Source organism: Morus notabilis, unplaced genomic scaffold (genome assembly GCF_000414095.1).
Source record: "Morus notabilis unplaced genomic scaffold, ASM41409v2 Scaffold711, whole genome shotgun sequence".
Classification (NCBI taxonomy): domain Eukaryota; kingdom Viridiplantae; phylum Streptophyta; class Magnoliopsida; order Rosales; family Moraceae; genus Morus; species Morus notabilis.
This window is the reverse complement of record NW_010366097.1, coordinates 58,532-85,302: the sequence shown is the minus strand read 5'-3', so window position 1 is coordinate 85,302 and position 26,771 is coordinate 58,532. Positions and strand designations below refer to the sequence as shown.

Below are 26,771 nucleotides of genomic sequence, written 5' to 3'. Positions count from 1 at the left end.
AAATATCTTAAATAATAATATATTAAATAAATAATATTATTAAATATATTAAATAATAATATATTACATAAATATATTAAATAAACATCATTATAGAAGACAAAAACGGTTTCAGAAAAGAGAGAGAAGAAAATGAAAAAAAAAAAAAGAAATCTGTTTTCAGAAAACGAAAACGAGAAAATGAAAACACATTTTTTTCGTTTTCAATTTTTTACAAAAGACAAAAACGGTTTTGTTTTTGTTTTTAAAAAATTTTTAGGCCAAACGCATTTTCTGTTTCCGTTTTCATTTTTTAGTCTCAAAAAACGTGAAAAATAGAAATGAAAACGGAAACAAACAGGGCCTTAGGATTTTTTGTTTGTGTTCTCTCTTTTTTAAGAATATTGGCATTATTTATTTATTAATTATTAAATTTATATTAAATTTAATTAAAAAATAATATAGATTCGACAACTGTTAAATAAATAAGACTGATATTTTTAAAAGTACAGAGAAAATCAGAGAAATTTTCAAATTTTAAATATATTTATTTTATAATTTAAGTTAAAAATTTGAGTTGTATATATGAGAGAAAAATATTATAATAAAAAAATTAAATTTAAATTTTTATAAAAAAATACTGTAATAATAAAACTTGAATTGTAACTTAAATTTTTATTTTGTATCACAAAACGTCAATTTTACATAATTCTACCGTAGAAAAGTCTTATAAGATAAACACTCTATTTTAGTTTATTATTATTGTTGAGTGATCTTCTTTTGTATTAATTAATTATAATTAATTGTTATTGACGCGTAAAGTTAGGACCACGTTTGGACAATAGGTATTTCGGCCTATGTAATGTGAATGTGATAAGTCACCCATCAGTCACGTTGTTCAATTGGGAAAATGGAAGGAAAAAGTGAGGGAGAAATTATGAAACTGTGACCTATGTAGGGCCGAAGTGATGGCATTGTCAATGCTTGCTTGGGAGGAATAAAGAACATTATGGAGAGAATGATGGTAATATTATTTTTTTTTCCTTCTAGAATGTACATATATTTTTTGTGCTATTGAGTCGTAAAAAAAAAAAATTTGAGTTGTGGGAAAAAGAATATATATTTTCTTTATCGCCAGTTGTTGCATAATAGAAGTGTAAAAGAATTAACAGATGAGATCATTTTTAAATCTGATTCAATAGCTTGTAACAATCTACCATATTTGGCCTAAGTTAACAGATGAGATCATTTTAAATCTTAATCAACATTAAAAAAAAAATCTTATTCAATAACTTGTAACAATCTACTATATTTGGCCTAAATTAATGTGGTCTACTTTTAAATAACTTAAAACAATCTACCATACTTGCTATTTTCATACTCTAGTAGGCTTTTGGTGCTAACAAAATTTGTGCCAAAAAATCCAAAAGTTAAATTTCTTTAACGGATTGTTTGATGGTAAATTTAAATTAAATTAGGGTAAAATAATGTATAAACCAAATGAAATTTGAACTAAAATTGGTAAGTCATGAGTTCACTCTAGGGTTATATGTGGTTAATAAATAATCAGTCCCAAATTTATTGGTTTTATGATACATCTAAATTTGAAAAGGAAAAGAGTAATTTTTTCAGAGGAAAAAGAAGTTAGCTTTGGCATAGGTAAAGATCACATTTATTGAAAATGGAAAAACGCAATGATGACATTATACATGAATAATACACCCAATATTTTGGATTTATATCCTTTAATGATGGCTCAATGCCGAAAATCACAAGGCACCATTATTTTGGAGAGGTTGAGATAAGACAGAAACAGAACACCTTAGCAATATAATCCCGCATAGAAAACTTGATTAAGATGAGTGATTGAATAATATCCGTTAGTAGATTCTCCACCTCGTTCCCCCGTTGTTTTCTTGCTTGGTGGTTAAGAGAAGTACGTGGAGAACATGGATTACACCACCAATGAGACTAACGAATGATCGATGACCCATCAAATTCAACTCGCAAAATGCAAAAGTTAGTGTTGTAAGACTGTTCACATTAGACTTTTATATACGTTGAAAATGGACCAAGGAATTTCTCCAATCAAACAAAATCCCGTTCATTTCGCTCATTCAAGTTTTGTTACAGTAAAAAATTCTCAGAAACAGTCACATTTAATTTTTTTATTACAATAAAAAATTTTAACACAACGTCACATCTCAACTCAAATTAGCAAACCGAACGAACTTAATGTACAACAAAGAAGAGAGAGAGGAAAAAAAAAAAAAAAAAAAGGGAGAATTTATGACAGGGGATGTACTTTCCCCTTATTGGTAGGGTATTTGTAATAACCACTAGATCAAGATTCGAGGGTTAAGATTGAAGCTGTGCACCAAAATTTTGGAGGCTAAATTGCACGTGATTGCACCCGAATTAAATGAGAAAAAAAGGGTCCTTTCTTCCTCATTGACTGCATTTCTTGAACACCAATGAAACAACAAGACGCACGACGGCGTATCAACACCCCACGGCGGCGACGGAGAACTTCAAGCGGCAGTGCAAACCTTCCTCCCCGACGGCGACACGGACCCAAGTTCTGATGACGGCGGAACCGGCTCCTTCCTCGACGGCGTCGCGAAGTCGCCTTCCCTCGTCGCTCCCTTCCCCACAACGGCGAACTCTCCTCTCTTCAGTCAAGCGATTTTCCCAAATGGTAGCACAAACCCAATCCTCGACACCCACCTGAGAACACGAAGTGCCACCATCGTGGATCTGAGTTTTTGAACTCTGGACCAATGCCCCTCAAGCTCCACCCCCTCGCCGCCGTCAGAAATCTCGGACCTTCCATGCACCGCTGTGGGTCCGTTGTTGAGCCTCTCGCCTCTCGCCTCTCGCCTCTCGCCTCTCGCCTCTTGCCTCTCGATGGGTCTTTGCGAACGGTGGGCTGAAATCTGTGAAATTGATGTTTTGTCTCGCCGGAATCTGGGTTTTGCCTCGCCGGAAATTAATTTTGATATTGGCAATGGTGTTTGGTTTTGGGTGAAAATATGTTGTTTTGGAAATACGGATGAAACTTTCCGGAGCAAGCTTTCACCATCTCTTGTCCAACAATGCCACAAAAACATAGCGGCCATTGGGTTCAGTACTGCCTTGGCACCAAAGGCAAAGTATCGCATAAGTTTTGGATTAAAATCTTCAAGTCTCTGATCTCCTAAAAACTTTCATTGATGTCACCCACAATAGATATGAGCTTCTGAGCACCCTCCGTTTATGATATTTTGCCTCCGTTAGATTTGCAGACGGTGGAGCTCACCGGAGGTGATGGAAGCACCAGCGACGAGTGGTGGAATATGACAATAGGGGAAGATCTGGTTTTTTAAGATCTGATTTTTTCTTTTCTTGAGAACAAATCTTGTAATCCTACTTAAAAAAAAAAAAAAAGAATAAATCTTGTAATCGGGTGTGAGAGGTTTTAATTTAATTTAGTACTCCTTCGTATTAAAATCTGAGGGTTCTACACATTCACTCTACCGGTAGGGCAAAGTACAGCTCTCTATCAAAAAAGAAAGAAAAAAATAAACAAAGAAAAAAGGCAAATTCAAAAACCATTTCCTCTCCAGACATTCCCAATGGCCATGATGCCGGTTGGCACCGACAAGAACTCGACGAGAGGCACGGCGGCAAACCGTCCCCCCACGGTGGTGACGGAGAACACCCCTACATCGCAAAACCCCCCTTTTCAAGTCCCCTGCTTTAAACTTTCAAAAAAAAAAAAAAAAAACCCATGCTTTAAATCTTCATTTTTAAGCCCTTTCTTTTTCTTCTTCGGTTTTTTTTTTTTTTTTTTTTTAATATGCAAAGTTGGATTGCTTTACTTCTCAATTTCATGATTCTCTCTGTTGTGTTGTGCACGCTTCGACTCGGCTACTCCTCGCGTGAGTAAGCACAATAAGATCGTGCATGTTCTCTCCAAAGTTTGCATTTTGATCATCATTTCCTTCAAGGCTTCTTGTAAAATGCAGACAACATTATTTTGGGATTTGCCGAACAAGTTTTTTTCTTTTTTCTTTTTTGTGAAATTTAAACTTCATTCAGAAAGAGCCAAAAAAAAAAAAAAATCAAACTACACAACAACAACAGACCAGAGAAATAGAAATTAGGACCAAGGAAAAAGGCTCCAGCAATTGGGTTCAAAACAAAGAAAAGCTCTAGCAATTGGTTGTTTAGTTGTAGAAAATGGGGATGAAATTTTTTGAACCCGAGAAGGAAAGATTTGTTGGAGAAGGGAAGATTTGTTGTGATTTCTTGTCGTCGCCGTCGTCCCAGGAACCGGAGGAATCGCCGGAGCCGCCGCACCGGAGGTGAAGGTGGGCTTGTTTAGGTTGTGCTCTGTTTTGTTGGGTCTTAATCCTCCAACATCCAAGCTTATTTTCTCCTTAATGAGCTCATTTACCAGCAGCCTTTGAGTTGTGATCTATTGGTCTTTATTACGAACTATACCGGTATGGTCAAAGTACATCTTTTACCGTACATTTTCCCTATTATTATTATTATTATTGGACTCCAGTCATTGTCGTTGTTGACGTTGTTGTTATTATTATTATTATTATTATTTTTATTATTATTACGTGACTCCATGTGCGTTTATTCGAGCATTACACTTTTTTTTTTTTTTGGGGCTAAATTATTCGAACGTTACCGTGGATCACACAGAATATTGTTTATATGTGTACTTTTATAAGGTTGACATGAAGTGGTCTAACTGGGGTTTGCTCATTTGATTTTTATTTTTCGGTTTCTTGTAGTGTGCTGCACATAAAGAAAAGTGACAATGAAATAATAGCAACAAGATAAATCATGTAAAAAAAGTACTAATGGAATCCATGTATGTATCTGAGCAGATTTTGGGTACGCTTTGTTTATGTGGTTTTAAGTTTCTTCTTGGCTTGTATTTGTAAGTTGTAAGTTGTAACATGCTAATACTAAATCAAGCTAGAAACGGGAATAGAATGTTTTGGTTAATTTTAAATTTGACCCATAGGAAATAGAGGTTTTCTCACTTTACATCATACAATCTAAAATAGAACGATCTCTCTCAAAATTATTATAAGTTGTAACTTTATTATATACATTGTTGAGGCATCGATTTTTTTTAATAATTCCAATCACGTGTCCACTAGCTTATATAATGGACACATGATTAAAATATGATTTAATTAAGTAATAAAAGTCACTCGATGAACACATGTAATTAAAACCTAGGAAGAAAAATTTGACGCCTTAACTATGAAAATATCAAAGTTTTAACTTTAATACAATGGCGGAGGTAAGTTTTATGATATTTTGATTTTCAGGGGGCAAGAGAAATTAACTCTAGAAACTTCTTTATAGGAATACTTCAAAAGAAAAAAGAAAAAAGAAAGTTTCTCTGTGGAAATAAATAAATAAATTAATTAATAAAGGAGATAGAGACATTCATACAGATATGCTACTAACACAATCCTAAATCATTAAATTTTCATCAATTTCCGTCAAACTAATATACTTTTTCTTAATTTTATGCTATTTCTTCATGAACACGCATCATTGTTATATGAATGGAATTTATTAGTTGGATTGAAGTCACCTTTCATCTAACTATATATCGGTGACAAACTGACTAATTGAGCCCATATTTTCCTTGTTATAATAATGAAGAAGCTGATGTATGTTTCCCTGTTGTGGTGCAAACTTGATTGAGTAGTTGAAACATGAAGCAATATAATAGTAAGCCACAAAAATAAATGAAAAAAACTTAAGCGAGTTAGTTGGGAGTTTTGTAGGCCTTAAGTTGGCTCATGCAGTATCCCCCTCTCATCATTACCAACTCATATCCGTATGAAATCACTTTAATTTATTTCGTCTCAAATCCTCATATTTACATTGAAAAATCCACACACACAAAAAAAAAAAAAAAAAAGAGGGAGAGAGAGAGAAATTATATGCCACGATGATATCTATAAAAAAAAAATTAGAAGAAATGAAAAAGAAAGCCTCTCTTCTTCATGTGTGTTTTTGAATCATGTGATTTTTATTTTTATTTTTTAAATATGTATATTGTTTAAATATGATGCCAGTATGATGTTGCACACGTATATTGTTTGATTAGAAAAAAAAAATATGATGTAAAAAAAGGAAGAAAAATAAATGTAGAAAAGAATATTAAGTGGAAAAAACACTCCTTCTTGTACAATTCTAGGATGACAATAGTAGCAGCTAGTATGACTTATTCATCCGCAACTAAAAAAGCGTCAGAATAATATTTGGGCAATGATTTCAGGCTTTATTTCTACTACTAAAACTGTTAGCTTTTCATCTATTTAGGGAACAACCAAAAGCCTGAATTTTTTTTTTTCTTTTTCTTTTTCTTTCCTCTACCAATTTTATTACGCATAGTTTCTATTTGTAGTCCAAAATTTATAGAGTAGTTGAAACATGAAAGAATAAACAAATCCCAAGCGAGTGAAAAACTTCAAGTTAGTTAAGGTTACAAAACGCCACACTCTTAGGTCATGCAATATGCACCTTCATCATAACTAACTTATATTTGTTTATTATATTAATAATGGTTTCTTTAATTTGCTCCCCAAAATATTTGCTCTCTTCTTCCTTTAACAAGAAAAGTTGGATATAATTTAGCTTTTACAATAATCTCTCCTTCTTTCATGCCTTGGCTGCAGTTTCACCTACCAATATAAGTAGCTACCAAGCTCCCAATATAGAATGATGAAAAAAAAAAAAAATTGAGATATATAAGATGGTCTAAGTTGTATTAGTAGCCTTTTCTTCTTGTTTCTTTCTCTGAAATTTGCCGAGATTGGATACTACTGAGCAAGTTTGTATGGAGACATTCCTTTGTTTTTTCTGCTGTCTTTGTGTTTTGCTTCTTCTATCTTGTTTATATTTGTCTCTTACTTGGTTCATTGAAAAGAAGTAGCCAAAGTGTGTATATATATACATATATATGTGTGTGTATATATAGTCTTAAAAGCAACAAGAGACTCTCTTATTGTCTACCTGCTTGTCTCTCTCTCTCTTGGTGTTTGTGACTTTGTGAGTGTCTTGAGAGAATCCTTAAAAATAAAAAAATGACCGGTTTGGTTCATAAATTTAACGAGAAATTTGAGTGGAAATTTAAATTTTTGTGAAGAGAAAATACCATAAGCAAAAAAGTTTAAATCGTAGTTCAAATTTATGAAACAAACAAGAGATTTTGACTAGTGGTATTTGATTCTTCAATTATGTTAAAGTTTCAAATTCCACATTTCTTAATCATTTCAGGTGATATAAAACGTCGTTATGCAAAGTCTGATGGACAGGCTAAGACCCCTTTTGGGTTCAAAAGGATGGGATTATTGTGTCCTCTGGAAATTAAGTGAAGACCAAAGGTTAATTAAACAAACTACTGTATCTATAGAAATGTGAGTTTGTGCAACTGAGTTTGACTTTTGGGATTTCCATTTTTTTTTTCTTTTTACAGATTTATTGAGTGGATGAACTGTTGCTGTTCTGGGAGTGAAAATGCACAAAATGGTGGAGATGAAGAACTTCTTTTCCCAGTTTCTTCTCCTGTCCTCCCATGCAGGGACGCCATGTTTCAGCACCCAAAAGCCAACTCTTGTGATCTTCTTTTCCAATTGCCAACTTCAATGCCTTTAGACTCTGGGTATTGCTTAGACCCTTTACTCCTTTGGTTTTCGTATGAATTTTTTTTTGGTTCAATATTAATGCTTAATCTTATCTAACCATTTGTTCATGAGCAGGATTTATGCACAGACCTTGATATCAAACCAACCCAATTGGTTGAACTCTTCTAGTGCCACATGCTCACATGTTCTTGAAGTAAGAAGTCCAAATTCCACAAACCAATTTTCTAAAGCAAATCCATAGTGAGCATTAATTAATTAAATAATTATTTATTTTTTACCTACTCTTCTAGGAATCTGTTGGGACTAGGGTCTTGATTCCATTGCCAGGTGGATTGATAGAGCTTTTTGTCACCAAACAAGTATGAAATTCTGTTCTCAAATCACTTTCTTTTTCACCCGTGTTAGTTCAAGTTGAAATAATTGAAAAAGAGATTATATATACATATGATCCTATATGAGCCAGCATAAAATAATGTATTTTCTTCTGTGGTTAAAAGAACATGATTTTCTCCCCATGATAACTATCTTTCTGTCAGGGTTACTAACTTCAGTTTCTTTCACAGATATCAGAAGACCAAAATGTGATCGACTTTATCACGACTCAATGCAACATTTCACTTGAGCAAGAGGCCCTGATTAACATAAGCAACATGGAAGCGAGCTTTGGTGTAAACATGAACTCAATGAGTGAAATTCCATCAAAGTCATATTTAGGCAATGAAGTCGACAAAATGGATCCCAACAATCACCTGCAGCCACATATTTCCCCCACAGCCGCATTCGAGAACTTGTCGTACGACATCTCTGCTGATCGAATGCGCGTATGTAGTTCTCCAATGAACTTGCAGCAATTCAGTTATGGCTCGGAAAACAGACCAAGGAACGATGCCTTTTTTGATTGTCAACACGATCCATTGCTTTCGGATAAGCAAATGGACTCTTCAACGGATGCAATGCAGGCTTCCATGATGAGTGACACAACAAACATGCATATGCACTTCATGGAAACGGCAGAAAACAAGGATCAACATGGCAATGAGAAGGATTTAAGCAAACCGGAGGGAGGACAGTCGAATTCACTCTCCGAATGCAGTGATCAGCTTGATGATGAGGATGATGGGAAGCACAGAAGAAAGTCAGGAAAAGGGGCTCAGTGCAAAAACCTTATTGCTGAAAGGAAGAGAAGGAAGAAGCTTAATGAGAGGCTCTACACTCTTAGATCTTTGGTTCCCAACATTTCTAAGGTAAATTATCTAATGCTTTTAAAAAGAGAGTTAAGTAATTACTAACGTTGGTTTTGCTTCCTCTTCTTTGTATAAACAAACTTCTTGATCACCATCACATAATTTAGTGGGTCGGTAAGGCTTGTATCCTCTGATCCAAAAGTCAAGAATTCGAGTCCTACCTCGGTGGGTCCAGTTTTCTTTGGGTTGTTTGTGGGCTGCATAATGTAGCTCGGGTTATCTGGGTACACCAACCTCTATCTCTATGTATTTTTCATCTCGGCCAAAAAACTAAGGCTTTGATCTTTGTTGATGCACAGTTGGACAAGGCTTCTATCCTTGGGGACGCAATGGAGTATGTGAGGGACTTGCAAAGGCAAGCAAAAGAGCTCCAAGACGAGCTTGAAGAGCACTCGGACAACGATGGCCTCAAGGACAAAGTCATTAATGGCAAAAGAAAGAATGTCCCATCCGACATTCTAAGTCGAGATGATGTCAACTTTGGCCCTAAATCCGAGCATGATAAAGCTCCCAACGGTTTTCATTTGGAAACATTAAGCAATGGAAACGTCTCCAAACCTAACCAAGACTTGGATACTACTAATGACAAGGCACCACAAATGGAGGTACATTGTTTTATCTTCTCATCTTTCACCTTCGGATTAACTATTTTCCTTTTCTTTTAAGCTTCAACTAAAGTTAATAATAAGGCGTTGGACTATTTTTTAGCCGCAAGTCGAAGTGGCACAGATAGATGGAAACGAGTTCTTTGTGAAGGTGTTCTGTGAGCACAAGCCGGGCAGATTTGTGAGATTGATGGAGGCTTTAAACTCTCTAGCCCTTGAAGTGACCAATGCAAATGTAACCACCTTCAGAAACCTTGTCTCCAATGTCCTCAAAGTAGAGGTAATGTTCTCCTCATACAATAAATTTTATGTCAGAAAATACATGGGACAAATTACAAAAGTTCCCCTCGGACTTTATGTGCCAATGACACCCCCTAAACTAAATAAAAATAGCAATATGAGTCATTCCATTTTTTTTTCCCTAAAGCTCAGGGGGTGTCGTTTGTACATTGAAAAGTCAACTGCAAGTTAATACTAATTACAGAGTCCCAAGGGGAATTTTTGTAATTTGTCCAAATACATGAAACACTTGACTTTGAAAAAAAAAAAAACCACATATTGATAGAAACTAGCCAAAGGAAACCTCTTGTTGCTTAAAATTGTTTTTTGGTGGCAGAAGGACAGTAAAACAGTAATCCAAGCTGATCACTTGAGGGACTACTTGCTGGAGCTGACAAGGAATCCATCAAGAGGATTGTCTGAGATGTCAAAGGCATCAGAAAATGGCAGCAGCATTGACTATCAACATCATCCCCATCACCATCACCAGCCCACATATTGATTTCATAACTAAGTTGCGGTTCTTCAAAATGGCAGAGGAACTTTCACTACTAGTTTTTTTAATAGTTGGATGTCTACTTAATAATCTATTTGTTCTCAAAGAAAAGGGCAAAAGGTACTTTTCATTCAGCCTGTTTTTCTCTTCTTATTTGGTCCATAAGGACAAGTAATGGTTAATGCAAAGAATCTTTCCAAATTCTTGGAAATCTTCGTTCAAATTAGTGTCACATAAACTGTAGCAGATACACAATACACATCTCTCTATATTATCACAAAAACCAAACGCACTAAACCAATGTCCATAATTAACAAGAATGAAGGATTAAAAGTGGGGTTACAAAGACCTGGAAAGAAAGTTATACTGCACCAAGTATTACAATAATAAAATCATTACATGTCCGTACCATAAATGATTGAACAACATCCCAAATGCCATAACATAAATCACAGTTTTCCAACTTTCACTCCACAAAGTGCATCTAGAAGAACTGGTTGGTGGGGTTGCAGGGATTTCATTTGGTTGAGAAGATGGGGAAACATTGGCGGAATCAGTAGTATCAGAGGGAGTACTGGATTGTTTCACATCAATTCTAAATCTCATCCCACCAAGGCAATGCCCATCAACATTGCATAGAAACCAGTACTTCTTGGCTTCAGTGAGCTTGACTCGGTCGTTTCCGCTATCATACTTTGCCAACACACCGCTACTTGCATCGCATGATCGAAACGCTTCTTCCTCTACTTCATACACATTGTGTTGCTTCTTTACGTATTTGAAAACTACAAAACATATGAGATGAATTTGAAATAAAACATTAGGTTTTCTAGGGAAACTCATTTGGCAAAGGCAAAAAAAAGTAATGGAACAAAGAACAAGGAAACAATTGGTCCAAAAGGCAAAAACTTGTGATTTAATTCTTCTGATAGATAATATATAAGGGTTGTAATGGGGGAAAAAAAGTCTAGGATTAGATCAAAGAGATCATACCAAGAACATCTCCAACACTAAAATTGTATTTCTCTGACCAAGATAAGAAGTTGGCCTGGCTGTTCCACTCCTCATCATCACCAACAATGTACTCTTCAGAGATTGCCTCATTTAGAAACAAAGTGAAGACTGCGATGATAAAAAAGAAGCCTAAGCGGTTGAAGAATTTGCCTTCTCTCATTACTTCAAGGACTGGAAAATAATGTAGCAAAAGACGGTTTTTGTTTTTCTGATGAGATTTGATTGTGAAGCAGAACCCCCAATCATAAAAAGGTGAACTAACATGATAAAGCATTGACTTTATTTAATATCTTCTTAAATAAACTCTGTTGGGTTGGAGAAGATTGTTTCATTGTCACTAAGAAGACTTGTCCCAACAAGGTACAAATCATTGAAATCAGATTGGTTTTAGTAATTATAAAGTTTAGTCAGACAAGCGTGTTAACTAAAAAATGAAAAAAAAAAAAAAAAAGAAAAAAGGGTTTTAAAAAAAAAAAAAAAAAAAAAAAAAAAAAAAAAAAACAACATCATTCATGTGTAATGGACACAAAATTATGATTGTGACTCTTGAGGCCTCAAGGCTCAAACAAAATAAAACTAGTTGTTGAAGAATAAATAAATTGATATGATCTTTCTTAGTAGGGTCTCCTTACCATTAAAGTTAGTTTCTCGCATCTGATTAAAATCACATTAAATTTAATAAGTATGTAAAACAGACAATTTATGATATACATCTATCTTTTTGGTGGTCTATTTTTCAGAGTCTACGAGAAAAGTTCCCAAATTGGAAATGCCCAAAATCTTAAACAATACCCCAATTGTTTTTATAATGGTTTGAACCGTTCTGATCAAGTTTGGTCTTTTTCGGCATGGCCTACTCTACCAACAACTGGGTTTGGACCATTTCAAAGATGGTACAGAATGAAGGTGATGTTTCATTTTGTTAATGATGATTTTTCTCATGGAGTTTCTCTCTTTCAAGCATTAAAGAATGTAACCGGCTATTAAACAAAAGTTTCCAAAATCATGGTAGAAGAAACTTCACACCAAAGATACATATATTTATGTGACTCTACAGATAATGATTCTTTAAATCTATTTAGTTAATTTCTTGTTTTTGGTAAAAGAAAAAGAAAAAGAAAAAGAAATAGAAAGAGAAAAGTTTATAACTATGGGCCGTTTATGATAGTTTGTGTTTGTACTTTTAAGTAGTAAAAGAAGATAAGTATAAGTTGAGGTCTTTTAATTAATGTTTGGATAGTACTTGAAAAAATATTTTTATATCTAAGAAGAGCTTTTAAACTTGTTTGGGTAAAAAAGTCAAAAACACTTATTGTTATAAAAACTAATGTAATAAAAGAATATGATTTGTTGTTTACAAATAAAAGGTTAACAATGTAAATAAAAAAGCTATTCATAAGTATTTTTTTTAAGGGTGACAATTCGTGTCACGTGTCGTGTTTTGATCGTTTCTTTTTAAATTTGCAGTCAACCCGAATACGACCCGTGACACGAAATTTTTTAAAAACCGCAACACGAACACGACACGACCACTTTACGAGTTGACAGGGTACGACCCGAAAATGACCCGTGACACGAAATTGACCCGTGAATCCGAAATTGACACAAAAATTGTATACTTTTATTTAGTTTTTTACATATTAGAAATAACTTAAAATTCATAACACACTAAATTACAATAATATCCATTGAAATTAAGCAAATAATAGTATAAGATTTTGAGTATAACTATCATGATATCACAAGTTCATAATAAAATTTAAAATATGAAATGAAAAATATATGTATTTTTTAGTTTTTTACGAGTTTCATGTCGTGTTCGGATTAGGCGGGTCCAACCCGAAATTGACTCATGTTTTTCGTGTCAATTTCATGTCAATCCAATTCTGATCTGAATATTTTTTTTCTCAACCTTAACCCGTTAAATTCGTATCATTTTTTAGTCGTATCGTGACCCATATTGTCAACCCTACTTTTTTCATACATATCAAGGAAATGACTTATTCTAAAAGTATTTAAAAAAATTAAAAATATTTTAAAATTATAATCTAAACATGTTCAAAAAAGACTTTTGGACTAAATAAGTCAAAAATAAAATGTCAATTTCATGTCAATCCAATTCTGATCTGAATATTTTTTTTCTCAACGTTAACCCGTTAAATTCGTATTATTTTTTAGTCGTATCGTGATCCATATTGTCAACCCTACTTTTTTCATACGTATCAAGGAAATGACTTATTCTAAAAGTATTTAAAAAAATTAAAAATATTTTAAAATTATAATCTAAACATGTTCAAAAAGGACTTTTGGACTAAATAAGTCAAAAATAATTTTTTTTAAGCCAATTCAAACAGAGGCTATAAGCATTTTCCACTGAGGTTCGGTTAAGATAGGAACTCTATTTTTTTTTTTCACTTTTCCTTTTCTTTTCCCTCTTTTCCTTTTCTCCTCTTCCTCCTCTTTCTTTTTCTTTCTTTCTTTCTTTTTAGTTTGTATTAGCACAATTACTTGGATCAAAGACCTTCATTGTGAAATTTAAGCCTCCTTTGTTTTACTGGTTCAAGTTTTATGTGAAAAAAAAACATTGAATGTGAATTTTCATAAGAGAAAACATTATAATAAAAAACTTAAATATACAAATTCAGGACTAAGACAAGAAAGAAAACGGCTACTCCATCGGGCTTTAATTTAAATAGGTAGTATTGGAACTCCAATATGGACATCAATCAAGTTCTTTTTCACAAAATGAAAATTAACAACTAACTAATTAACTGAAACCAGACTCGCCATATGAGCGAAAGAACAAATGTCGTTTAAACCTTTCCGGCATTCCGCGAAGACTCTATAAGAGAGATCGGTCAAGTCAGTGTAACTCACAAGAATGAGCTCATCATTAATCCAAAATACAAATGGCCGATATGTTCGTTGAAGGTGATGAATCGTTAGATGTTTGGTCCTTGAAGAACCCATGCATTACCCACATTTCAATGGGTTTTTGAGGCGAACATGTGGATCTTTTACCACAACAACATATCCAACGCTAGAACTTGAACAAAGCAACAAATCCGTTCCACAAAGCAAAGCTTGTACGTCCTTTGTAAACATGCTTCAGTAGTAGAAAATTCATCATCATCATCAGCTGGCAATGGTATGGTTTGAAATTTCTCATCATGCACATCAAACAAAAGAATCCCACTCCTGAGGGCGGCCTCCCCTTGCTAACCAATCAATGATTCCTTTGTGCTCTAACTGTTGGTTCATCACACCTGGAGCAATGGCTTTGCAAAATCGTTCTTCTTTGTTGACCTCTCTCCATGAGTCATGATTATCAATACCTAGTGTGTGTATTTCCCCTCCAACAAAGTGCCCACGTCCGTAAAAAACCCGAACTACTTTGTAAACATCACCATTTAAGTCGTGACCAATTCCTACCAATATTCTTTGCTTGAGTCTATCCCAAAGGCCAAAACACGAATTTTTCATAAGCTTGAACTCCCTGAGAGCCGGATTGAACAACATGATATAGTTTTGGCTGTAGCCACGCAAGCAGATGATGCCATTACAATGAGAGCCTGGAAAAGGGATCACATGTTGCTGACAATATATCGAAATTTTCAATAACAGTATCAATGTGGTCACTGTTGTCACAATTGTCGTCGTTTGTATTGCAGATCGTTGCAAAGGCGAATTCACCTATTTCCGAGGAGGGGAGGTGGTGGTGGCTTACGATAAATAAGGATGGTCTATCAATGGAATTCTTGAGATGTTTGGCCACAAATGTTTTGTCACGAATCAGAGTGTTGATATGACGATTCCACGACTTCTGAACGCTTTTACAGCGTAATTGAGCATAAACAGGTAACCTTGTCATGATTTCCACCCACAACTCCTTTGGTAAATCGTACCGGCATCGAGCCAATTTTTCTGAGTTCAACAGAAACAAAAATTGTCATCTACTTTTTTACATATACATATTAAAGCATCATATAAATATTTTGAAATCAAAGAATTAGGCAAGAACTTATTGCATGTTATAAATGACGTAGCCTAGCTGTTCTTTCCTTGCTGCGTATTTTCTAATAGAAGTTCTTATCAAAATATTCTTTAATAGAAGTTCTCCATAATTTTGTTGATTTAATTTTAACGTAAAAATAATGATGATGAAATAAAAGTGAAGCATAAAATACCAGAAGTTGGACCGTCCAAGCTATGAGCAGATGTCTGGCTTTGTCGTTCCGATCGCTGAATAAGCTTAAGGGACAAAATTTGACCCGCACCTTCATAGCTTTAGGGGGAAAAACAAAACCATACTTCAGTTTCTAGATTGCTTTCAAATTAAAGAACGTTTAAAGAAAGTCATCATGAAGCCTGACAAAGATAGTGATGTGGACCAAGATAGAAGAGAATGCAGATAGAAGAACAAAACCAAAACAGAGAAGATGAACCATTAGAGAGGCAGAAATAGAACCACAAAGAGAGAAAAGAGAACTAAAGAGGAGGAAAACCACGAATCTCAATATTCATTCATTCATAAATCATTCTCTCTTAAATTTACAAACTACCGAACTTATAGGCAAAACCAAATACCAAAATAGGAAACTAAACCAAAACGAAACAAGGGAACATACAAATGGGACTACCATAATCAAATAGTTTTTAGAGTGCATGAAAGAAATCTTTTCAGGAAAGGTGAATGGAGGACTACTTTAGACCCATAAAGACGCATTATATTTATTGAATTCATACCATTAACAGTAGATAAACGGAAGACCAGATAAGGACCAAGCAGTGACCACACCGCTGGCAACGGAATAGCAGCTGCCTCATCAACAACCAACAATTCAACTTGGGAAAGCTTTTCATGCTCACGCGGTTCTATGTACTGCAAGGATGTGGCAGAAAAATAAGCAGCTGCATAATCAACCAGCACATATTAAACAGAAATTAAAGGATATTGGGCCTAACTCAACTTAACAAAGCCTGTTTGCTAAGATAGGATTGTCCTCACCTTATTAAGTGGATCGTGCCAATATCTCCAGTCAATGTGGGATTCTAATACGTCCATGCCAAATCACTGCGAATAAGTCGATATCGGGAGACCCAACATTGCAAAACTGTGCATGCTTTGATACTAGAACCAGTCATGGATGGTCACCATTATGCAGATAAAAAGGGTTCCCAGTATCTTCCATGGCTGACGAATTGGAAGAATATACGACCTGACGATTAGCATTCTGGTTGTTTCCCTTGGCCATCAGACTAGAAAGGAAAAAAACAAATAAAAAAGGCTGAAAGGAGATAGCGGAGCAGAGAATTTCTTTAATACCATTTTACAGAAATAAAAAAATATTAAGTCTAACTCAACCTAACAAAACCGGTTTACTAAGGGAAGATTGCCCTCACCTTATTAAGTGACTCATGCCAATATCTCCAACCAATGTGGGATTCTAATAACATACAATATTTCAGAGCATTCGTTGGATTTCCAACATGCTATAACTAAAGCCAGAAACACTTTTACACTTAAAAGTCTCTCCTATGAGGGGAGATACAAATCAATGTTAATATATAAAAAGAAACAACTTCAATTTAATTATTTTAAAGTAAAACTAAAACAGATACATATATAAGATAATAATCTATTTTATTTTCTATATTTATTCCCCATCAACTTATTTATTAAAGGGCTAACTGAAAAATCATCACTCAGTTGTTCTTTCAGATTCTTTTAGGTCCTGCTCTGCCTCTGCTAACCTTTCCGATTCCTCGAATGGCCGATTCGGGCACAAAAGAAAACATTTACACATGGCTCTGGTAAAGGCCCATATTTGGTTATAAAGTGAATCAGAAAAGTACAGCATTTTCAGAAGGAATCGAATTCCTTCCAACTGAAGAAACAAGAAGCCAAAAGTTTTTACTTCTTTAGCGGGAACCAGCTTTGTTCACTTAATATGACAGGAACTTTGCAAAATACTCAAGCCTCATTTATTTTACCAATTTAAGTTTTCAATTCTAATTTTACTACAGTTAAAAGTTTTCATAAAAAATCACATTTAATTTTTTTTATTATAATAAAAGGCTCTCATATAAAATCACATCTCAACTCGAATTAAAAATTTACCAATGAACTAGACGAGGCTTCAGTTCATCATCCGTGCCTACACACGATTTACATGACGCGAGTGATAACGACAAACGCTTATCCAATAGTCCAGCTGCCTCCTGAGACTATCCGAAATTTCTCATGAACATCCTGAAATCAACCTTTCTCAGATTCGTGTTTTGATAATAGCAACTTATGTCATGATTGTTGATGAGTTAATAATATAGCCAAGCATTAACTCTTCACTGAAATAATGATTTAAAAAAAAAATTAAATAGAGTACCCTCTAACTAGCACATAAAAGCCAAAATAAGTAATCAACACAGCAGAGCTGGGTTTATATTCAATACCATGACCATTGTGTCCAAGCTGATTAGTGAGGATAATGAACAAGTCAATGATAATAATATTATTCCACCACCTTCCACAAACCACATACCACAAACCAAACCAAACCAAACCAAATCAAACCGCCCAAGTTAATAATCATAATAATAATATTATTATTATTGTACCAATTTAGGTCTCGTTTATTTCATCGATTCGAGTTTTTAGTTTTAAATTTCTATAGTTAATAGTTATCAGAAAATGTCACATTTAATTTTTTCTACTACAGTTAAAAACTCTTAGAAAATGTCACATCTTAACTCAAATTGAAAATTTAAATCCACAAAACGAACGAAAACTTAATTTGTAGTTTGGGCAGTTTGAGAAGTCCAAACTACAAACTAAACCATCCAAAAAATTAGTTAAAAAATCGACCAAACTCTTCAATAATTTAAAATTAATTAATAATTTAATTCAGTTTGATTTGGAGTGAGCGATTTTAGCAGTTTGATGGATTTTTTGAACACCTTATAAGTGGGTTTAACTCAAATGGTCCGTTTAGTTCGCTGATTCGAATTTTTAATTTGAATTCAGATGTGATTTTATGTGAAAATTTTTTACTGTAATAAAAAAATTAGATGTGACTATTTTTTAAAACTTTTTACTATAATAAAATTTGAATTTTAAACTCAAATCGATAAAATAAACGAAACTAAAATATAAAAATAATTACATGGTATTTGTGTTGAGTTCAAATACTCCACCCCAACTTAAAATAAATAAGGCATGAAATATTATTATTTTTGCAAAAAGACGTCTTTTATAATCCCGAGGTTTCAAGGATTCAAGAGAAGTGACAAATTATCAACTTTTCAAAATGTATAAAAATTGCAGAGAGGAAAGAACCTGATCCTACTGGGGATGCTTGTCGCCGAGCATAACGAACATTGAGCGGTGTCTGTTCTTGAAGCCATTCTCAATGACGGTTCGGAAGGGCTCCTCCGCCTTCTTCTGCATTCTCGCTTCCTTAAAGCTTCTGCCTTTACCAAATTTTCGCTTTGGTTATAGTTCTCTGATATCTGTAAAAAAAAAAAAAAGTTAAAAATTAAAAAAGAAAAAGAATATATATTCTGATTCGCTATTTAAGTAGTTGAATTTTTTATGACTAAATATTAAATTTTTAATGGGGTTATTTGAAAAAATGAATATTTAATAGTTTAATTAGAACTAGGTAACTAATTAATTAAAAATATTAAAATAAAACATGGAAAGTTTCTTAGCTATTTTCATACTTATTGCTAATAATTTTTATAAAATTTTAACTACTAGATAAATTTATTAATATATATATATATCTAAGGTTCCGTTCATTTTACCGATTCGAGTTTGTTATAGTAAAAAATTTTCAGAAACAGTCACATTTAACTTTTTTACTATAGTAAAAAAATTTCACATAAAGTCATATATCAATTCAAATTAAAAACTCAAATTAACAAATTAAACGGACCTTAAATATACTAATTGTTACTTACGGAAGCACTTAAATTTTAAAGAAAAGGTGAAAGTGGGTGGAGGAAAATTTTCAAAAAGAGTATATATACGTTAAAAGTATTACTTTAAACATTAAATTACTAAAATTTGAATAGAATGATTTTTGCAAGTAAAAAATTTCTAAATTTAAACAAAGCCAAGATTTTGAAAATTCCTAAATTTTGAAAATTTTACTTATTTGTTTTGTTTTTCATTAATATTTAAAATTATCTCTAGTGAGAAGAAATTAAAGAAAATTTTATTTATGGTGCGTATAAGACAATACTATTTGAAATGGTTACTATCAAAAGATGTTTAAGTAAGATAATAGGTTCAGAGGGTGCTATATTGTGTGTTTACATGTGTTTAAATGTAATATTTATGCCCTAATATTAGGGCTGACAATTCGTGTTCACGGGCCGTGTTCGGGCCGACACGACACGATTATAGTGAGTACGAACACGACACGATTAATAAACGTATTAAAAACCTAAACACGAACACGACACGCTAATAACACGGTTAACACGACATGACACGCGAACACGATTATTAAACGTGCCGTGACGGACCGACACGAACAAAACACGTTTATGACCTGTTTATGACCCAACTAGCAAAAATAGTGAATTTTATATTGTATTCAAAACTATATTAATTGACTACTTAATATCACTTATAGTTAAATTCATGCATAATAGCCAACACACATTAAAATATCTAAAACATCACTTATGACATATGTTTCAAAACATACCAATTACTAAACATCTAAAGAAGTTTGAAAACATAACCAAGTACATTTAAATAAGTTTAAAAACATAACAAAATATTTGAAAATTTAACTGCATAAAATATAATCAACCATCTATAAGTCCATTGGCATATTTAAGTGCATAAAGCATAAAACATATTTAACGTTTAGGTTTATCCATTACAAATCATCCATTGGCATTTTGTAATCAACCATCTACAAGTCCATCTACAAATCATCCATCTACAAATCCATTAGCATTTTGTAATTTTATCAACATGCCATAACTTATTTAAAAGTTAGAGTGTTAAATTAAGTTAACCCTTTTATCAAACACCATTCATGCAAACAAGAGAATATAAATAAAACGGGCTGTGAGAGAATGAGAGAGAATGAGAGAATGAGAGAAGCTAGGGTTTTATCTTAAAAAAATATAAATATATATATATGGATTAATAAACGGGTCGGTTCGGGTCGTGTCGTGTCGGCCCTATTACGGCCCGTATAACTAAACGGGTTAAGCGTGTTAAACGGGCTGGCACGAATCCAACCCGTTTATTTTTGTGTTATTCGTACCGGCCCGTTAACGATCCAATTAATAATCGTGCGGTCTAAACTCATTTATCTCGTGTCGTTTTCGTGTCGTTTCATCGTGTCGTGTCCGAAATTGCCGGCCCTAATACTGCGCAGTAAAAAGTACAACAACGCTTTATCTACCTCTACCTACCCTAATCGAGGTTAATAGAATAAAACTTGTAATTAATGTGTGTCGAACACATTTTTGACACAATTTGTATCAGAAAACTTAAAATTTACTTTTATACTAATCGAGTTATTCAATTTGTGTGTGTGTGTGTATATTATATCCGTTAGAGATGTAGAAAAGTACTATGATAGTATATATGTATATATAAGAATAATATATATATATATAGAGAGAGAGAAAATTTTAAGTTTGACAGTTGTATGATAACGGTAAATATAACTTTCATAAAGACGTAACTTTTTGATGTAATATCATAATATTGAAGCAAGTTTGATTGAATATAATGATAAACTACTTTATAGTTTATTTAGAGTTATACATAAACAAAATAAATATTACACCAACATTTAAATTACACTAACATTACGATTGCCCACCATGGATGAATAACTTTTCTTTTTTTGATAATTTGGATGAATTGACATTTTTGTTATTTAATCAGGTTTCTTTTTTTTTTTTTTTTTTCTTCTTTTCTTTTAGGCAATACCCTATGAAGTAAAGAATGAAGAAGAGTAAGAGAGGAAACCCACACATAAATACAATCTAGAAACTATCCCCTCTCTTAGAACTAATTAGGCTATTTTTATCTATTACTATTCTTGATTCTCAGGACTCAGAAGAAGACTCATAACTCAATAAACGATAAAAGCCTTGGTACTATCATCTTTATGGTTCAGTGAATTCTGACTCATTAGATTAGTACAATTTTAACTTATCTCCTGACCAAAACAGTCGATAAGACTCAGTCTTCTCCAGCTGGCATACACCTAACAAGACATGCGTACGTGAAAGCCTTATCCTGAAATAATGAAGGTTGTCTTTTTGTAAAATTTGTCAAAAGTAGTTTTGTCTCTCTAGGTAAGAAATGTCAAAAGTAAAAGAGTGACGTCAGTCATTTTATAAGATATGTCAAAAATTAGTTCGTCCCTTTGTAAGAAATGTCAAAAGTAGAATAGTGGTGTCTGTCATTTTTTAGATGAGAATCTTATCTTGTAAGAAGATTATAACCAAGTTTCAACTATAAAAGGTGAAGCTCTCAGCCTGATAAAGGTCAAAAAAACTTGTACACATTTATCATAAAATAATATTCTCTCTATAATGAGTTTTTAAATCATTATTCTTCTTCTCTGAAATAATAAGTTTTTTCCTCTATGTTATAATAGTTTTCATCTTGACTAGTATACTCTGTGCTTACCTATAGTAAAGGATTCTGCATATCAGAAAGTTTAAGTCTAAAATTTTTACTACAATCTCTATAATTATAAGTGGTTAAGTATCTGTTCACTAAAGGCTTAGAATCACAGTGGACAAGATAGTTATCCAATGATGAACATGTGCTTGATTCTTATCATTTTTAAAACTCTCGGCCAGTGATAGTACACATAACTTGTCATAAATAAATAAGCTAATGAACATTTTCTAGTAAAAAAAAAAAAAAAAAGGATAACGAATATACGACGAGACATAAAAGGAAATTGGCCAAATGAAGACTAAAAGAATGTGACCAGCAAATAAATAAAGAAAGAAAGAAAATGAAAAAATAATACGTATATATATAATATGAACTTTCAACTTAATTTCATGGCAAACTAAAACAAAAACAATCGGTTGCAAAACTCGGTTTGTTTTTTCATCCAGGTAATAATACCACCCAAAAGAAAATGGAAAAAGACATGACAACTAGTTAAAAAATACAAAGATCTACTCATCCCCAATCTGTCGCATTAACTAAAATTTTGAGAACACGGCAGACCACATATTTCGCTTTAAGAAACCCAGCTGCTTAAAATGGATAAGGGTTTCAGAGAAAACACAAGAACGTTCTTGTTTTGTTTTGTTTTGTTTGTTGATCACAAATTAAATGAATGAAAAGAATTCATAAAACACCAACAGGCTTTACAGTTCACATTGATGAACATCTCGAGAAAAGGCCCCTTTTTTTTCTCCTCCATAAACCCGAGAAAACAACTTTGAGCCGCCGTATAGAGAGTGACCTTGTTAGCTTGATGGACAAAGACTCGAGCAATTTGGCCCTTCAAAACCATTATTATGAGTGTTGCAGGTGTTCAAATTCACCACAGTCAGCTCCAACCTCACATAGAGCCGAGAAAAGCTTAGGCACAATCTTAGCTAACATCAACTTGAAACCAACTGATGTTGAATTTGCTTCACTTCTATCACTCAGAGAGGCATCTTTTGCCAGGGAGCCTATCAAGTAGCCGTTCATATATGCATCACAAGCCTTGAGAATGTAGTGACCACGCCTCCTAAAGTGCTCTTTGACAAGATCTTCAAAGTCCTACACATGCAAACCAACATGGAAACAAATTACCAAAACCGGCCAGAAAATACTGCCATTGACGAAAACCGAGAAATCTACAAGATCAAACTATGCAACAGAAGCATCAAGTGTTTCGCAAATCAGTCTTAAAGGAACACTTAAACTCAGTTTTTTACATTTTAAGAAGAAGATAAAACTAAACCGCGATTTTTATATTCTGTCTACTCCTGTGTGCATGTGTACAAAAATGAGGAACAACAGGATTTGACAGATCACCTTTGGGGATTTCCGCATGAGATACATCATCGTCTTGCAGTTCAATAAGAAAGTATTTTCGTTGTATGACAGTGAATTTTTCTCCCCTTCAGCTGTCCCAATTTGTTTATCATACCCAGCTTCATTAAAGTATGGCTTAGAATTGAGCACCAATCCCTGGAGTGAAACTAGAACTTGAAGTATGCTTGATGACTTTGGATCCCAGACTTCGTTTCCTCTGCCAGTCCAAGTGTTTAAAAGGCTAAGACACACTTTTCCTTCCTCGTATAGATTCGGATTTATCCGCCACCCACCAGAATGATAGTAGGCTGACTGCAGCACAACAAGCCATGTCAGAAAACATACCTAGAGGGGATTCCTTTAATTCCTTTTCCCTTTTTGACAACAAGATGAGTTAAAGCAAATAATAGAAAGAACGAAAGCTTCAGAATAGGAGATAGCTAATAAAACAAGAACGGCATTTCTTACTGGTGGAACATCAGGGTACTCCGGTGGAAGGTGAAAATCAAAGAAAAAGAGGCCATCTTGGTAAGGTGTCCCATATGCCCCCACTATGACAGCCCTTAAGAGATCCATTCTATCTTCATAAACTCGGACATAGATCCCATCTGTTTAAAATAATTTTACATCAGATGAAGAGTTTACTGAAAATTCATCATGATGGCACCAGGTCTAAGAACATGTACATCATTCAACATGTTGACAAAGTGCATACCAGGAAGGTTATTTTGAAGGATGCTCCAATCCTGCTGAACCTTCTTAAACCACTTTCTTCCGTTGGTCTGCAAATGTCATCATAAAAAAGGTCTAAGAATTTGAAAGCAGTTCTCGCAATTTTCAGTAAAAAGATGAATGTTCTGGTCTTAAAGATAATGGGGGTAGAATAGAAATGCCTTAACAACTAAATAGAGACGGAAATAATGCAAAATTTAAACTTAAAAGCAAAATATGTTTGACAATTTAAGAGGGAAAATAAATACTTAAGAACCTTTTAATAAGCGTTTATTATCCAAACGGAAACTCTTCAACAGTATTTTTTCTCGTTAAGAAAACAAATATCGTCGTCCATCTCTTCTAATAGTTACTGCTCTAAGTTCTCCCTCACATAAAATCCTACGACTTGAATGAAAAGGAATTACCTGCCCATTTGCACCAAGAAAATAATGGTCCGAAGGTTCTTTAGCTATATCAAAGCGTTTGAAACTGCAATTCTCAACCCCCTTACCATCAGAAGCATCCGGTTCTTCAGTTCTCAAATGACACAAATTTTCTGCAGTGTATAACATTTTGGAGGTACCTAAGGGAGCATGTTCCTCCCCTTTTCCATGTTCAGATTCAGTATCACCACTTTCAATAACAATAGATTTCTGAGAATTGGAACCAGAGCTGGAATCTTTCCCCCCAGAAGTCTCTGACACATCTTCATGCTGAACTTGAATTTCACCTTCATCATTCGAATCAAAACCAATTGGATATGAAATTTTTTGCCCTCGTGAGAATATTCCAGTGGCCAGTCTGGTAACAAACCTAAGTGCAGCCAAGGGAACTGCCAGGGCTGGATTCCTGCCTGAATTATTCTCTCTGCTCTCTTCTGCTTCAGAAAACATGTCTGAGACGGCATTTTGCAGTTCAACTTCCTGAACATCAATGTGGCAGTTTTCATTCATCTCATTCAACAAGAAAGATGCCTAAATATCTAAGGTGCTAACTGCTAAAATAATAAATTTTAAATGTAAATATGGAATGCCAATTATGTGTGCAAGGAATTCATCCAAAGCAAGACGGACCTAGCCATTTGATGGGCTGGTATCTAGGATAAGGTAAGAGTTATAGTTTTTAATATTAATAGATATCATATGACCACAAATCAATCAGAAAGGAAAAAAAAAATCATTGTGTTGTCAAGGGAAATTGATTTTAAAACTTGCGATAATGGTTACAATATTCAAATAGAAACAAACCTCTCTAGTATCAAGGGCATCCATCTCATCATCATCCTCAACTGTTTCCCAACTAGCAGCATCACTAACCTCACTGCCAGCAGCAATAGAATCGTCATCATCATCTCGACCAACTACATATATTGCTTGAGGTCCAACCTAGTAGTTAATAAAAGAAATAAATAATTAGATAACCAATACTGAAATATAATACTAAAGCATACTCTATAGAATTAGTATCCAGAATACTGCAGATAAGCATTAGAAAATTAAACAAAGCAACGAATAAGTTGGAAATCTCATAAGTATTTTCTCAAAGTCAATCGTTCAAAAAGGTTCCAAAGTTCAATTTACCCACTGTTTTCAGAGCAACCAATGACACCATTCAAATGATAACTAATTAACTATAAGAAATACCCACGAGTACTAGTCTGCTCCTTCCCCTTTATCAAGTCTCAATATCCTAGTTTATACCTACATTTTTACAAATTTAACCCATTTAAAGTAGTTCTGTATACCACTAATCCACGTAACTTTATCAACCAAAAAAGCATTGCTGGCTTTATTTAACTGATTATATGCAGAATAGAAGTAAAAGTATGTAGCACTTTTGTTATTGACTCGATAAATCCAGGACTATCAAGAGCTCAACAAGGACAGCCTCTAAAAGAATGACTGCAGATTGATAAAGCCCGGGGAAAGAGAACTCAAGAAATGATACTTGAAATTGGAGAATGAAGGTTACCGTGGAAACCATTCCATCAGCCCATGTAACTTCAATGTCACCATCCTTGAGACTAGTTATGTGGCCAACCCAAGATAGATCTGAGAAATTTGCAGACGCATTCTCGGAAGATATGTCAAATTTTTTATAACCCGAGAACTTTTCCAGATTTTCTTGGACCTCATTCGTCTCATTATGCTGCTCTGAATCCTCTAGAAAGTCCCTGTCAGGAGCTGATTGTGGAGAAATCGACACCGGAGACAATCTAACAACAACGTCCCCGTAACAATAATCATAATCTGGATGCCCCTCAAGCTCGTATACACTCACAATCTCCTCTTTGTCAAACTCTCGAGGATCTTCGGGTCTGGAAACAGGTTTTAACCACCTTACACAGGTTGTCTTCTCTTTAGCATTAACACTTTTCACAACTCCAACACGCCTAGCTTCGCAAGTATCTTCAAGATCATCAGAGGCCTTCTCGACCACATACTGTTCAGCAACAAATTCATGATCACCGGGACTATCAATTGGGATCAAATTTGTTGAACTCACTCCACGTTCTGTTGTACCATCCTGCCATGCCACATCAACTTTTGTCCGGGTGTTGATAATCAAAACGGCTTTTTCAAAACTTTCTTCCTTCTTTCGTGTCTTCTTGTCTCTCCTGACCACAACTTTACGGATCTTTTTGCGATGAAGAGGCCAGGTTTCATGAACAGGCTCCTTTGAAACTGACAGTGAACTGCCACAGGAACTAGATTCGTTTGAAGCATTACA

General features: G+C 34.0%; 4 protein-coding genes across 5 annotated transcripts in view; 1 reads left to right on the top strand and 3 right to left on the bottom strand.

The window, feature by feature from the left end:
• Positions 1-5,281: 5,281 nt before the first annotated feature.
• LOC21391733 (transcription factor ABORTED MICROSPORES) lies at positions 5,282-10,282 on the top strand. Its single transcript, XM_024173022.1, is given in 9 exon segments — positions 5,282-5,290; positions 7,285-7,391; positions 7,484-7,669; positions 7,767-7,845; positions 7,943-8,011; positions 8,216-8,896; positions 9,196-9,501; positions 9,605-9,781; positions 10,118-10,282. Coding segments are annotated over 9 exon segments (1,779 nt in total).
• Positions 10,283-10,616: 334 nt separating this feature from the next.
• On the bottom strand, positions 10,617-11,450 carry LOC21391732 (mavicyanin). The gene is made up of 2 exons (XM_010109345.2): positions 11,270-11,450; positions 10,617-11,061 (listed from the first exon to the last, which is right to left on the bottom strand). The coding sequence occupies exons 1-2, from the start codon at positions 11,448-11,450 to the stop codon at positions 10,655-10,657; spliced, it is 588 nt and encodes a 195-aa protein (XP_010107647.1). The 3' UTR covers positions 10,617-10,654.
• A 2,754-nt stretch (positions 11,451-14,204) lies between these two features.
• LOC21391731 lies at positions 14,205-18,794 on the bottom strand. Of its 2 annotated transcripts, XR_002903228.1 has the most exons (6): positions 18,627-18,794; positions 17,412-17,543; positions 16,299-16,549; positions 16,037-16,172; positions 15,478-15,575; positions 14,205-15,214 (listed from the first exon to the last, which is right to left on the bottom strand). XR_002903228.1 is itself a non-coding variant. In XM_024173031.1 (5 exons), exons 3-5 carry the CDS (start codon positions 16,353-16,355, stop codon positions 14,850-14,852), a joined length of 558 nt encoding a protein of 185 aa, XP_024028799.1. In that variant the 5' UTR covers positions 16,356-16,549; positions 17,412-17,543; positions 18,627-18,794; the 3' UTR covers positions 14,205-14,849. The 2 variants fall into 2 exon arrangements, 1 of the variants encoding a protein (XP_024028799.1); XM_024173031.1 differs by lacking the exon at positions 15,478-15,575.
• Positions 18,795-22,359: 3,565 nt separating this feature from the next.
• The window catches only part of LOC21391730 (probable ubiquitin-conjugating enzyme E2 23), a 6,907-nt gene continuing 2,495 nt past the window's right edge, over positions 22,360-26,771 (bottom strand). The window contains exons 3-9 of the mRNA XM_024173020.1: positions 26,013-26,771; positions 25,289-25,426; positions 24,467-24,964; positions 24,043-24,109; positions 23,796-23,935; positions 23,328-23,639; positions 22,360-23,069 (exon numbers count right to left, since the gene is read on the bottom strand). The exon at positions 26,013-26,771 is cut by the window's right edge and continues 12 nt beyond it. Of these exons, the coding sequence (XP_024028788.1) occupies positions 22,818-23,069; positions 23,328-23,639; positions 23,796-23,935; positions 24,043-24,109; positions 24,467-24,964; positions 25,289-25,426; positions 26,013-26,771 (2,166 nt within the window). The 3' untranslated portion in view covers positions 22,360-22,817. The remainder of the gene's footprint in view (positions 23,070-23,327; positions 23,640-23,795; positions 23,936-24,042; positions 24,110-24,466; positions 24,965-25,288; positions 25,427-26,012) is intronic.

Bases quoted from the DNA above. Each gene is read 5' to 3' on its own strand.
- LOC21391732 (XM_010109345.2), bottom strand. From the start codon at position 11,450: ATGAGAGAAGGCAAATTCTTCAACCGCTTAGGCTTCTTTTTTATCATC. The intron at 11,062-11,269 runs GTATGATCTCTT...TATGTTTTGTAG, and splicing joins TAGTGTTGGAGATGTTCTTG to TTTTCAAATACGTAAAGAAG.
- LOC21391731 (XM_024173031.1), bottom strand. From the start codon at position 16,355: ATGGACGTATTAGAATCCCACATTGACTGGAGATATTGGCACGATCCA. The intron at 16,173-16,298 runs GTGAGGACAATC...ACATCCTTGCAG, and splicing joins GGCACGATCCACTTAATAAG to TACATAGAACCGCGTGAGCA. The intron at 15,215-16,036 runs GTATGAATTCAA...TGTTGAACTCAG, and splicing joins CCGTTTATCTACTGTTAATG to AAAAATTGGCTCGATGCCGG.